At 38.1% G+C, this 15,057-nt stretch overlaps 1 protein-coding gene across 1 annotated transcript in view; it reads right to left on the bottom strand.

Moving 5' to 3' along the window:
• Window positions 1–2,916: 2,916 nt before the first annotated feature.
• Window positions 2,917–15,057, bottom strand: part of unc5ca (unc-5 netrin receptor Ca) — a 172,286-nt gene continuing 160,145 nt past the window's right edge. The window contains exons 13-18 of the mRNA XM_054610704.1: window positions 14,046–14,214; window positions 11,334–11,567; window positions 9,383–9,532; window positions 8,871–9,035; window positions 6,979–7,157; window positions 2,917–4,931 (exon numbers count right to left, since the gene is read on the bottom strand). Coding sequence (XP_054466679.1) covers window positions 4,766–4,931; window positions 6,979–7,157; window positions 8,871–9,035; window positions 9,383–9,532; window positions 11,334–11,567; window positions 14,046–14,214 — 1,063 coding nt within the window. The 3' untranslated portion in view covers window positions 2,917–4,765. The remainder of the gene's footprint in view (window positions 4,932–6,978; window positions 7,158–8,870; window positions 9,036–9,382; window positions 9,533–11,333; window positions 11,568–14,045; window positions 14,215–15,057) is intronic.

Raw genomic sequence — 15,057 nt, 5'->3', positions numbered from 1 at the left:
ACTTTAAATTTCACCGCTTGTATGAATATAGAGAAGACACAGCGTGTAGACTAACGTAAACCTGATCCCGCTAAATAGTCTGCTCTTCATCTCAGTAAAAGGACCAGTGGTTGTGTCCTTCCCTGCGCAGAGATTTGCAGACATGTAGTTGGAGGAGGGGCGACGACACACTATAGGTGACCCGACCACAGGAATGCAGAAAAAGAAGAAGGAAGTCCGTCACAAAAGCATCTCTTCTTCATTTTTTGGTCTGATAACTAGGCATATACTTATACTATTTGTTTTTTATATTGACAGTATGCTGATGTTGTATTTCAAATTATTTTTTAACATTTAAGTTAATAAATAAGTGGTTTTTTTCACATGCCTGGCTTTTTTAGTGGTGCCATTCATGTTACTGAAATAGGGATTTAATTCTGACATGTTAAAATAGAATTAACCTATTGATCTGCCATGTAAAGTCGCATCCTCTATGGCAAGAGAGTTAAAAGAATGTACTACTTGGATTCAAATATTTCTGCAAATGCAGTGGTTAGTACACGTTCCAAAATTGTTTTATTAAAGTTCACAATTCTTCTATAAATATTACTTTTACAGCTGCAAGGAATAGCCTAACAGGCTTCATAATCTCTAAATTCAACTGTCGTTTGTGATTTATTTTCATGAATAAAGACATTTCAATTCCACCGCTGATTTTTTCACAAATAGCACACAGCTTGCCTTCATTTTTCCCCTCCATCCAATTTCAACACGGATTTGTTGTTCACAGTATAGCATTCTCAGGGAAAAAATAGGGTTTGTCCCCTTAGGTTAAGTATTGCCACGTCTTTTAGCATTTTCTTTTCCTCTCTGGCATGGCTCTGGTCCCAAACTTAATACAGAGTGTGTATGGCCTTGTGTCATTTTGCATGCAAAATTGTCAAAAGCATTGAAAAGAAATACCAATTGTCTCAGAGGCATGCGATTCCAAGGAATCAGACATTCTCAAAAGGGACTATTTCACTAATCCCATCCCTACATTTCGGACCTCAAAAGCGTGCTGCAATATTACTGTCATATGAGAGAAATTAAAGTTGGAATCCATTTTCTGAAATATTTCTGTAGAAATAAGCCACCATAGGCACTACACATTTTCAGCATTGCTTATAAATATAATTTATTAATTGTCTTAAAAATTCTTTCTTACACTTTGTACAGAAAACAGTTAGAGGAGATAGAGAGGCGAGCATTCAGCAAGATTGAGCAAGATTCATGAAGCGTGCCAGAATTAGCAAAAGTGGACCATCACTACCCCACATTAACCAAATCAAATCACCCCTGATAGTAAAATAAAAATGCACTTACAAGCACAGCTCTAGTTATAGACTGCTATCATGATAACCAATGCCAAGTTTGCATAGTAGACACTGCTTTTACAAAAAAGAAAGAAACATACAAACTCTAACTGTACTGCTATTTTTTATATTCTCAAATTTGCCAAATATAGCTGACAGTACACAACTGTACATATTGTGGATAAAAAATATTTTTACATACTTTGATATCTTAACACTACTTTCTTCATTTTCACATCGCAAAGGATAACCATCTTGCCTGACGTTTGCTATCCTCATATGAAAACTCTACTCCATTAACAAAAAGTCTGTCCTGCTGGTAAACTGTAGACTCACAACATGCCAAGGATCAAATGTTGGTTACACTGTAACTTCTAACGTACATTTCCTAATATATCCTCTACTTACACACATTTTATCAGTTATTATTGGGTTTTGTATTCTGCATTTGAGTTGATAAGAGATGTCGATGATCACATTGTATGAATGAGACACTGTGATTAACTTTGGGTTGACATTTTGTTCTGAAACATACTGAACTGATGACTTGATGTTTTAGGCTTTAATCCTCAAAACTTATAAAAAGCTGTGGTTACATTGAAAACATACAAAACATCCACTCAATCATTTGACCATACACCTTTCCAAATTTGGTTAATAAGGCCATCCGAAATGAAAAGATTCATCTTGAGGCCCACATGCCTTCTATGTTTGGTTTTACAATGATACAAGAGGTCAGATTTTTTTACTCCCATTTTTATGGCAACCCAATGTATCAAATTATTGTCTCAAAGTTTTTTTTGTGTGGACAGCCGCAATATGACAACTGTCACAAAGAGGTAAAGAGCTGACCTTTTGTACCAGTTTCAACTTAGCCTTTGCCTACTCGGTTCCTTTACAATATCCTCCTCAGTATCTCCTTCATACCTGATGTTCCGTCTCATATGGCGTCTCTCCATAGTTCGTAGCAGAAATATCTTAACTCCAGATTTTCAATATTTTACATGTATTCCCTCTAAACTTAAGGTTAATTTTGTCCTCTACACGTTGAACAGAGTTCCTGTCCCCAGCGTCATCTGACAACTATTCAAAAGTCACTAAAAATAAAGCTGTTTTTCCTCCCTCAATGCTGGCTTGTTGGAGTCTCACCTTTTAGTTAGACACTGTTGACCTGTGTCTACGCATACATTTGAAAGCCAGCAATGCTTCACAATATGTTCTGCAAAACACAAATATATTACACTTTATTTTACAGTCGGCCCCTTGAGTTGGTATCTTGAGATTTAGCTCTAAATTGCAACTTTTTCAACAAATACACCACGAGTTGGAATGTGAGTTGCTGACAGAACATTGTTTTAGATAAAGGGCAACTGACTGATGTGTTACATACAGTTCACACCTATAAAAACATAAATATGGCAAAGAAAATAATGTGAATGTATATAACACAATAACGACCACTGAACAAAAAATATCATGATATTAAAAGGTCATTAGAATGAACATGATAAAATGTATTTACACATTTCAGACAATCAAAAAATGTAAATGCTGTTATTCTCTAAAAGCCACTGGATGGTGCTAGTGACCATGACCAAGTCATGGTGGTGACCACAATTGAAATCACATGTGGCCTGACGGCAGACACAACTGTCATCCTGTAATGAGAACCAATTATATGACAAAATATGAAGTATCTGTAGGCTAGATATATTTAAGTAAATTAAATATGATTGATAAAATCAGTAAATGGCATACATTTAGCGGTAATGAATGATATCAGCTGTATTCAACTCACTATCACATAATACTATGGTAGTTTGTATATTACTGTATTTAAAAACACTAGTGTTTTATCTTTTTAGTTCATCCCTTTTGCTTCCTTTCAGTTTTCTCTGAGTTGGACCCTGGCCAGAAACAAGCCGTGACAATCTATCAGAGACACTCCTGGAACTGAGGTTGTGATCAACCAGATGTGGTAGCCATGGCTGGAATTCCCCAACCTGCATCTGCACTACAACTTTGTCCAAACTACTCCTCTTTGGGGAGGAATGGAGCAGCAGCAACACAAGTTAAAACTTGATTTTAGTTAAGGAATGCGTTTGTAGCTTGAAGATCTGGGTGAGTGCACCAACAACTGCAAAATTTGTTTTGCTTTTTCTTAATTTACCTCAACAAAAGTATACAATTTTAAAATGAGCAAATGCTAACTCCAATAAAACAAACATAAAATATCCTATATATGAGAATGAATAGCTGACAGTCTGCATCTTTGCCCTGTTTATCATAGGTGAAATCTTGAATATACCTCTAAACAGACAGTTTTACAAGTTCGTCAAAATCATATACTGGCAAAAAAACTGAAAACAAGAAATAGGTGTTTAATTGAATCCATCAGGAGTGTTGTCATCTTTGGACTGTCCTTTTTAGAAAGTCAGAGGCACAAGTTAAAGTCAAGTGGACAGCAAGTTCAGTTGCCTTTGACTTAGTACTTCTCGACTTCCTGTGATCTGGAGGATTTAATATCTGCATGCATTTTGGAGGAAAGCCACAAACTTGATACTTAATACAACACAAATTTAAAAGTCACTTATGAAGTCAGCTAAAAATGGGAAATCTGTGGTCTTGGTCTTGTTTCTTGTCAGGAGCCTTGATTGACAGTCACTGTGTAGCAAATTCTGTTAGCTAGAAACGATCCACAAATATGGACAGCAGAATACATAGAGCTTTCCCTAGGAAACGATATAAAGACAAGAAACTGTACTGGCAAAACACGTACAGCCAAGGCTCGCAAGTGAGGGATCACTTCTTTATCTCCCCTCTCTCATTATCTTTTTTACATCCTGTTCGTACAGATGATCACCTGTGGCATCTTCCATCAGTTTATGTTTATGTCCTCCCTCCCTTTTGTAATCAGCTTATCCTCTCCCTTTGTTTACTCGTGTCTTCCTTAAGAGTCTTGTCTCTGACTCACTCCTTTTTCCTCACTCTAACTTCTCCCACTCGTTTGCAATCAGTTTAGCCTCTCTCCCTTTATGATTCTGTTCCATTCCTATAGAGGTTGTCAGGGTCAGTACCTCTGTAGCTTCTTTTCTCTGCTTTTCTTTGTTCAGTATAAAGTAACAACAAGAAAACAACTAGTATTACACCAGAAAAGGTCTTTTTTTAGGTGTGTGTATGTTTTGTTTGTTCCTGATAGACTGTGTTTGTGTTGTGGTTTGGGTTATGTCTCCTTCCATCACACAGCACACTGCAACGTTGCTCTAACGCTGCACGATTACCATGGTATTTAACCGCTGCTCAATCACCATGGCGACAACTGCCTTTGCTCACATCGAATTCATTCATTGCCCTTGCTGCAGCATCAACCGTAAAGAATTTGCATGTAATCGTCTCCAGAGTTCTGTCATTGTCATGGTAACCACGATGCTTCAGCAGTGTTCCGTTGTCATGGAGGCGAGGCTACCGTCATGGCGACCCATCTCTTCCAGCACAGCGGCCAATTCATTTAGGTCTCCATCCGGGAAGTGCTGGGCCTCCCAGAGATCCAGGATCACACCTGTCGGACTGGACTTAGTGGCAAAGTAGTTCAGGTACCTGGAGAGATCAAGGAGAGCAGAGGGACAAAAGAAATGGTAAATATCTTCTGACAGAAAATGTGTAATGTGAACTCACCCTGTCTGTGCAAATGTTCTCAGAGATGCAATGTTCTGGTCCTGGAGCTCTTCAGGCATCAAGTTCAAAATATGAACTAACATTATACTAAAGCCACAGGCTGCAACAACCAATCACAACAGGAGGAATCTCAAATCCCAAATCTCAAACTGCTGAGAGGATACTCATTGAATACAAATGAAAATAGAAAAATATCTACTTTATATTAATACAATAAAATAACAATACAATTATATATAATAAACTGTTCTGATAAATTAAAAGTGAACCATTTCTACTAGTATTAATTAGAAATTAAATGTAATGAGCGTGGATTCATTTTACCTGATGTAACTGCTCTCTTGAGGACTTTTATCTCTCAAAATTTTGTGCAAACATAATGAAATCACCTGATATGTCAATTCAGCACATGGTAAAAGTACTATGTAAAAAGACGATGACTGAGTGCAGGGCTTTTTATTGATTAAATGTGACAGGTGAGTTCTTTTTAGGAAATGTGCTTTCATGTATGTTCAATTCAACTATTTTTAATAAATACAATTAATGATATAAAATGAGAAACTGATACAAAATAGACGCATTCTAAAGTTGGAATTTAAGCCCAAAAATGTGCCAACAAGTCCACAGGGAGAGCAGTAATCATAGGTACAGTAATTTCCAAAGATGTCGACAGTCAAGTACACAATGGTTGCGGAGGAAAAGTCTGACGCTGAACCATCAGTGACAAAGATCTCACTGCTGCTTTAAAGTGAAAAAGCCATCACAATTGAGTCCTTTGGGGATAAAAGTAGACTCTCTGTTCCTCTGCAAATCCTGTGATTGTACTGTGGGCACACTCTGGTACTGTTTAAACAAAACCAGGGACTGACTGTCTGTCTCTACTCCTACAGTTTTTTTTCCTCTCAAATATCCAACAAGCTATTTTCATAAATTTCTTTATTACTCTGTTTCTTTCTTTCTCACTTCAGTCTCAGCCTCCATCTGCCCCAAGTATGTGATAAGTTGTATCCCGCTGTTAAGAGAACTCCATGGCTGAGATTCACCTATTTGTGAAAGCAAGTTTCCACCATTTTGTTCTCTAGTTTTCTCGGTACAATAGGCTAAAACATTCACAATTATAAGTTTGTTTGTTTGTGCGAAAGTTTGTACAGCTCAGGTGTCACTGTTTATATATGCACAAAGTTGTTCCAGGAGAGATGGCTATAACGGCATTGCATGAGTCATACTTTGAACTCAAACAAACATGACGTGGCAGTTACAAGAGCAGAAAGGATAAAAGATAGTATTTCAATGCTCCGTTAGAAGAGTAGCTCTTAGCGGAAATGTGGTAGTAAACAACAATTTGGCTAGCTGTCCATCTTTACAAATGTTCAGGAATATTTGGTCGCCACACCATCATGAGTTGGCTGCATAGTGGGACAATGATGCCCAATTACCCTCTGAATAGCTGCTGGTAAATTAGTCAGATGTAAATGGCCAATTGTATCTTTTCTATTTAGGTGCATGGGAGTTTACTAAAACTCTACAGGGATGCAGGTTTAAGTCAGTTGAAATTGAGTGGTTATATTTGTTGTGAACTTTTGTTAAGATCAGCCATTCTCTCTGTGCTCTAAACTTTAGAGTACAGATGATTAGGCTATTTTGTTATATGTAAGAAAATACCATCAGTCACATACAATTAGCGTGATTATTTGTCAGTGTGATTATGTCTCTTGTATCTTTTAGTCCTAATGAGATAAAATAAGTAATTTAATAAGATGAATGATTAATCTCTGAACTGAGAAAGTGAGCTGAAAACTACTTTGGTATTAAAGCAGTGAGACAGGCCACCTTGATGAGCCTCCATTCTATTTGAGGAGAGTAATTTTTCTGATTGTATGATGTTCAAAACTAAGCAAAATGCATGAGCAGAAAGAGGAAATAAATGATATAAGCAGTGGTCGTGTGTGTGTGTGTGTGTGTGTGTCACCTGTCAAGGTTGAGTTTGTGTGCCAGCATCCTCCAGTCGTTGCCTCTGGTCTGTGGTGCATCTAGACTGCCACAGAGCTTCTGTCTGATGGATAAAGGAATGCGGAAGGCATTGGGTCCCACTAAGGTTGTGATATTACTGGCTGGGTCCATCAAGGACGTGTCTATGCACTGGACCTCCTGGAAAGTGTGGGAAGACCGAAAGAAGCTGGTCAATTGTTGGTTAAAGGAAAACAATTACTAGTTACATCAACTTTTTGAAAAGTTTAACTCATTGAGATACGTTTCTGCATATTGATGTGTACGGATAACTTATTCAGTAGAGACAGAGGAGAACATGAATGAATCTATTGGCAAGATACTACGAAGCCTTAAAAGTAAAATATGGATCATAATGTGCATCTATGGAACAAATTTTGCAAAGAATAACGTCATCATATTTTATTTCAAATAGGTCTCTATCTTAATCCTTCTTGTAAGGATTCTGCTGGTCGCTCTGCAGCTTGCTTTCGGCGTGACCAATTACAAATAAGTCTACTAATTAATACAAGAGTGAACCAAACATAAAGATCTGCTTCCAAGCACTCATTCTCTGCTCTCGATGTCGATCTCTGTCTCTCTCTAAACCTTCATCCCATTAATCTGCCACTCCTGGGCTGAAAGGAGGCAGCAGCCTAATGAATGTGGCTTGGCAGAAGGAAACAACAACTGCCACTGTTGATGTGAATGATTACTATTTACTGTGGCTACTTAGCCCCAATTTACGGCAGAAAGCTCTCTGCTGCTGTAGATTGAATGATTGATACAAAGGGACATCTCTGTTTCTCTGATGAAATAATAAATGCTTTAAACCTGTTATACTTTTTAATGTCAAACTTGCAGGATGCAGCCGACTGGTTGGTTGAGGTTGTAACAGCATTTTAATACAATGCATCCACAATGAGATGATATTGGCTCAAATGACATTACTTTCCAAACTTCCCATGTGACTATAGTATTGTAAGACTAGGTATTGCCTATTTAAAATAGATTACAACTGAGCACTTCACAAAATACTGCTCCACATAAGGCTGTTTCCTTTGTTTTTATTTGGAAGAAGGCAAAACTAAGTATGTAGAGGATCAAATGAGAAAGTATAAGAAATAATGCAGGATAGACATTTTGACAATACCTTCTTTTACTGTGTGATTTTGCACTGTTGACACAGACAAAGGCAAATCATCATACTTCTTTGACTGGATCTACACTTTTCACTCTCATTTTTCTTGGTCACCAATGCTTGAGAAGTACAAAATATGTGCAACCCTCCCTGCTGCTACAACTCTTCCTCTATATGCAGTCAAAAATCCAAATCAACTTACCTGGTTAAACAAGGGTTAAAAATATTCTAGAGTGCAAAGCTGTCACCCATGAACACCATGGGAGAATTCAAAGCACTGACATTCCAAAAGAACTGACTGACCTTCGACCAAAACTGTTCACACACGGACACAGATACACACACACATTCAGTGACTTTGTGGTTACATGGACTAGCAAAATCAAAGACGAGTTATTCCACTCGTGTTATGTGACCTCTAGCCCCAGTATGAATGATTGAACAGAGTCACAGAACCATAGCAGGAGCCCTGACTGTCTGACGGATAGAAGAAAACTTAATGACTTTAGGATCTTATATGTGGGAATGGAGTTAGAAGAAGAAGTGAGAAGTTAGTAGAAGGAGCCTCTTTTAGCCTGTGTGACTGTTTTAATTTATTTTTACTATGTATCGCTGTATCCCTCAGTATGTCCTCAGCCAGTGTGAGATAAAGTTCTACTGTAGTTTTGTTGTGTACACAGCCAATAAACAGCGTGTCCGTTTTGCTGTGTGCATGTGGATTTCTACAAACTTACCTCCTCTAATGTGTTGCTGAGCTGAAAGATCTGTCCTTCCCCTTCCACCTGCCGTACACACAGTTTGCAGCTGATCTCTGTGGTGGCTGGGCTCAGTCTCTCCAGGGTAAAGGTACAGTGAAGAGTTCTCTGACTTCCACTCCACACCTGGTAGAATGGGATCTCCTGGAAAAAGCATAAATATTATACATGTTGTTGCAAAGCAAAATTGTAGGCAGGAACAATTCTTATTATCTTAGTAATTCTGATTGTTCATGGGAATTCATCAAACTTAATCATTGTAAAGATATTTCACTCTGGAACAAAGCTTAATGCACAAAATGAAGACCAACGCTACTTTGTGGTAAAAATGTACATTCACAAAAAGGCTAACTATAGTTTATTCTTGTTTGGCTAAAGGTAAGTAGTACTATAAACTGTGATATTTGCTGTGGGTGTGAAGATAATTAACTGCACTCTGTATATTGTAACGGGTATCTTCAAGTGTTCATGTATGTGCATATCCCTCTCACCTGATACTTTGCGAGGAGTTTGCTCTTCCATTGTGTGTGTGGCACATCGTGGATGGACAGTCTCAGATTGTGTGTGCTGTCTTTAAAGTTCAGGGTCTTTGGCTCATCCAGAAGCTTCCCTCCCATCTGGGTCTCCATCTGAAGAACCTCCTACACAAAACACCACAAAGAAAAAAGAAGAAAATACAAAATCAAGATTTCCTCCTCAACTTTGCTTCTATATTGGCAACTGAGCAATTCATGTTTCATACAGCATTAGAGATTACAGAAACCTTTAATTATCTTTCATAGTAACTGCAGACAATGCCGTCTTGAATGTTGCCTTGAAGTACACAGCACCATGAACAATTGAAACACATGAACGTTTTCGTTAAGAGCTCTGTAGTTGTATTCCCTGAATTTAAGCAAAGCTTAGCTCTGCTAACTGCACTCAACTGAAGAGAGACATTAGGATGCTCAATAAAAAGCTTGATTAATAATGCACCACCAGTCAAAGTACTGCTGTTGTGAGATGTGGGAAATAATATCTTTAATGTACAACAGTAAAATTAAATAACATCTATTGATGTTGAAGATGACCTCAATACATCATATTACTTTTGAAAATAATACCCAGAGAAGTAATTGACTGATTATCTAAGATTAGCAGTGCAGTTTTGTCTTTTCCATCACCCTTATCTTTCTGCAAGTATGACAAGACAACAATCCTGATTTTTCTTGTGCACTCCTAATACTACCACCATCACCATCTCAGGACAGATTTTTGTTTTAATTCAGTATCTGAAATGTGTGTAGTTAAATCAGTTACTTTAAAATTAATACTGCCCATTTGATGTCTTTGTCCATTTTGTGAACCAAAGGAAGCAACATATTTTACTTTGCTGTGCTGCAGCCGTTTTAATAATACATTGCACACACAGTCCTGTGGGGATTTTTGCTCATACTTCTCAAATTGACTTATGTATATCAAGTAAGCCCACACCAAGAGAGTACTAAGAAAATATGTGTGCCCTAGAGATGCATAATGTTAAACACACACATGTCCATAACATCAATATACTCATGAACTGCACACATACAATTAAAAGAATTAAAGAAAAATGCGCACACACACTACAACTAACTGATAGAAGAATAAGTTATCAGTATGACTTCTGATGCCTCCTGCAACCTTTTGAAAATAATCAATTGTTCCTTCCCATCATCTTCCTACTCGTCAGCTCTACAGTAGATATACAGCAGAGACTTCCCCTTTAAAACGCAACAGATCAATTATACTACACACAGTCTCCATCATTAAAAAGTCAACCTCTGAGCTTTATTTTCAAGCTACAATTGCTTGTTTGAAATGGTAAAACTGTGAGTTGATGTTCGTGTGAGTGTGTACATGGCTGTGTGCCACACTGACACTTGACTTATCATTGCATGCATAAATTACCAATGTTAATCTCCCGTATCAGATGGTCCCTCCAGTGCTTTGAATTTGTTTAAATTCTCAAGCCTTGTTATTCTGACATTGCTTGACCCTGTTTTGTTTACTGCTTCTCAGCTCACCTCCAGAAAACTAGAGGTGAAAAAACTTATTTTTGTGACTCTAGATAATCACTCCTATTCAAGTTATGATATTTTTTATTTCTAATGCAAAGTACCAGGGATCTGTTTAAGCATTGGTGGTACAAGAAAGAGAAAAAAATCCCTCAGAGGACCAAAGAACACAACAAAGCAATCAGCTTAAAATATCACACATATCTTTTTTACTTTCACTGTCTTGACTATTGTCAAGACATTGGAAAAAACTTGGCAATTGTTCATATATGTAATTAAAATATATATTGTTATAATTGTATATCCATCATGTGTATATGTGTGTTCATATAGGTTAATTCAAGATAGGAAATCTGTTAAAAAGCTACTGATCAAAATAAATATTGGATTTATTCCAATACTTTACCTTGAGTGCATCCTGTGTGTCGTCCAGACAATAGACCCTGATGTGATAGTCCAAAGTTGTGCAGGAAACGGGTCCAAACACAGCAAGTTTGAGCCTCTTGGCGGCTGCCTTGCAGATTGACTGGCCCACCAGGCAGTAAGTCCCCAGTGTCTCTGTTAAGATGTGACACGCCTCCAAGTCCATCTGCACATAGCAGGGGGTGGTGAAGTTTTCCTCTCCTACAACAACCACGTCCTGTAAGAATCACACACAAACATACACACACACACACACACACACACACACACACACACACACACACACACACACACACAAAGTCACACAAAAAGTCACAGACATTTTCAGACTTCCAGAGTGTCATGCTGGGTCCATGATGTGTGGCTGAGACTGGCATATTGTAAATTTACCATGTGAGCCTTCACTCATCTTAACTGAAGAGATATCTTGAGCTTTATTCAAGACAGACTACCTTTCAACCTTTCAAAAACAAGTCTTAGTATTTCCTAGTATTCATGATAATATATGTGTAAGTAGCCTGCCTGTATTTTGATCGATTTCCTTTTGCTGTCAAACTCACCATTTCCTGGACTTGTTTCACATTTAATGAGGTGCATAATTCCCTACCTTTGTGACAACAGGATTTCTGTTCAAACAACACACGATCATCAGCATAGTGATGAGTTTGACATAAGTATGTTCTTGTGCTAATAGAGAAGCTGTGGAAATGTAAATATTCTCAATGCACAAATAAATGTCCCCTTTTTGGGAACAGCCTTTATTTGTCCTGCAGACTGCTTTTAGTGAGACCTGGGCATTATTTGAATACTGTCTTTATTTGTGGGATTAAGCCACATTCTGTCTGGTAACATAACACAACTGGACCTGCATTTGGAGCCATTTCCACTAATGCAAACAACCCCTGAATAAATAGGCTGTGGTTTTCAAACGATGAATTCCTCTGTTGTTATAAACAGGTATTTGTCAACGCAATGCCATTACTGATGGTTTGTAGAGATGTGCTCCCTATATAGAAAGAATCGTTCAGCAAAAGAAAGCCGAAATGCAATTGTTGAGTTTGAATCATCTTTTAGTTTGTGGATCTTTAAAAAAAAAAAACATGAACCATGTGCGACTCTTCTTATTAGTCCAGTAATTCATCTTAAAAAATCAGTTACTATATTACTTTGATTCGCCACATTGTGTATTTTACCTTATTCTTGTCGAGACACTGAATTGAAATGTAATGCATGTCTAGTAGTTCATAATATGACTTCTTAAAGTATATCAAGGTGTCCATTAGGAGAATAAGAAAACTTGTTTGGAGCTGCTGTGTGAAGTATGTCCAATCCCACTGTGATTATCTGCTAGCTGTTGCTCATATCATTTCTCCAGCTCTCTGTCTCAGCCAGAGCTATGGTAAATCTATATGGCTCCTAGAATTCAGTGAGAATGCACTGCTCCTTTTCATATAAGGGCAGAAATATCAATTAGTCGTGCACATATTCAAGTTTGCGTGTGTGGGTAATTGTGTGTACACATCTGTGGATACAAATTTGGTGCAGCATGGATCTGTACTACACGCACATGTGTGATACACATATTGAGTTTTGTTCCTACAGATGAGCAAGCCAAATCAATACAAAGAGGTAGGAAAGCAATATGGTATGAATCTGTTATTACTGGTAATCACAACCGTAGCTGCTCCCCCCTGATGTGAGGGGAATTCAATTACCTTCCTCTCCCTGTTTTGGAAAAAAGTTTCTGATGGGAAATGGATGTTCTACTGCAATAAGAGAAAAACAAATCGACTTCCTGATGAAATTCCACTTTTCATTTTTCTCATCTTTACCCACTCTGCACCCAACCCCTTCTTTCTCTCTCTCTATCTCCCTCCCTCCTTCTCTCTCACATACACACACAACAAAAATACACACACAGCATCTTATGCATGGCTAATTGTGCAGAGACATTGTGTTGAGCTGTGATAAGCAACAGAAGGCAGCATACGGGGGCCTTGTAGACACAGTGATGCTGCAAGACAGCCTTATCACCCACACCCACACACAAGGATACACACCCGTACACACGCACGGACACGGAGACAGAAAAGCTCGCATCAAATGCAGTCACGCACACACAGAAAGAGATTGCTGAGGTAGAGACTTCATGCTGAGAGACATGGGAGGAGGGAGAGAGAGAAGGGTAGAAAAAAAGGAGGGATGGAAACATAAGAAGAAAGATGAGAGAAGAGGAGGATGGCAGGAGCATAACAAATTGCTTCTGATAGGAGTCTTCAACCCCCTGCTTTCTACTAGCCTGTAGGCACTTTGTGTTTACTGAATTTTCTATCCTTTAATTTTTTTTCCTCTCACTCCCTCACTGCATGCGTGTATGTGAATTGAGGCTATTCTTCTGGGATAAGACGATAATACATATGTACACACATATGTGTGTTTAGTCATACTTGGTATATGTCTGTGTATTAATGATATGGCTTTGCATGTGTTTATTTGTTTAAAATGTATTAAATACATTGGATTACTAAGCTGTTGTATGTGTAAATGTGTGTGCATCTGAATGCATCTCTTTCATCACCATTTTTTGGTCAGCAAAGTGACAGTTGTTCTTTCTGGAGGTTAAAACTGTGGAATTCAAAAGTTGCACATTAAACATAGTTCAGTTAAAAACCGACCAAGAAGTTTAAAAACTCACCTCCCACTCTCCCATGGCCAGTTGGTTCTTCAGCTGTATGAGCCAGTCTTCCTGGACATTATCAGCACAGTGGTGGATGGTGAGGATCACTGGTCTGGTCAGTAGGGCTCCTGGAGGTCCACAACTCACCACTGGGCTCAGCACTGTCTGGATGTCCTCTACCGGGGGTCTGGAGAAGACAGATTACACCCAGGTGGGATGATTCTTTAGTAAAGAGTGACAGGAGGGCTGCACTGTAGGGTACCAGTTAAGGTGAGCATCAACTGCATAAAGCTGTATTGATTTCACTTCTGGTCTGGTTTGCTTTTCATCATGTTCATATTTGGAAAAACTCAGCTGGCAAATAGAGAAGTCAGGTGGACGGTTAGGTTAGACTAAGATAGACTGTCTCTGAGTAGATGAGAATATCAGTGAATGAAACAGATCAAAGCAGAGTAGCACACACATTCAATCAGAGGATGATAAGTGTAGTCAGTGGTGCTTCAGTTGAGCCTCAGCTGGAGTCAGTAGTTCATAGCTCATGGGCAGCAAATAAATGTTTTTTTTTTTACAGTGAATTAAAATATTGGAACCCCAAGCAATCCCTAACTAATGTATATTAGAGTACAGCAAAAGAGTACTACAGGCTCTTCTACTGTGAATAAATGTGATATTATACATAGTCAACGCCATCAGTATTTAATATATATTAGTCATTTTTCATTAGTAAATTTAAAAGAAGACCCAAATTCCTAATTGTTAAATATGTAAATAGATATGACAATGTCTGTGTTTTCCTGTGTAAGACATTATCTAGTAATATTCTGAACTCATGTTGCTGAAGATATTTATTGACTGGGAATAAAGCCCATACAGAATGAAGAGTGATTTTTTTTTTTAGCCCACTTTGTGTCAAAGGGGAACTAATCCCTAGCAGTATTATCGATTCGGCAGATGGAGCTCATTATTGACCCATGATGGATTCACATGGGTGGGAGAAGGTAACAGATAAAAACAGTACAACTCAAACTGT

This window comes from Anoplopoma fimbria, chromosome 13, assembly GCF_027596085.1.
Source record: "Anoplopoma fimbria isolate UVic2021 breed Golden Eagle Sablefish chromosome 13, Afim_UVic_2022, whole genome shotgun sequence".
Classification (NCBI taxonomy): domain Eukaryota; kingdom Metazoa; phylum Chordata; class Actinopteri; order Perciformes; family Anoplopomatidae; genus Anoplopoma; species Anoplopoma fimbria.
The sequence above is the reverse complement of the archived record's forward strand: the minus strand, read 5'-3'. Positions and strand labels throughout refer to the sequence as shown.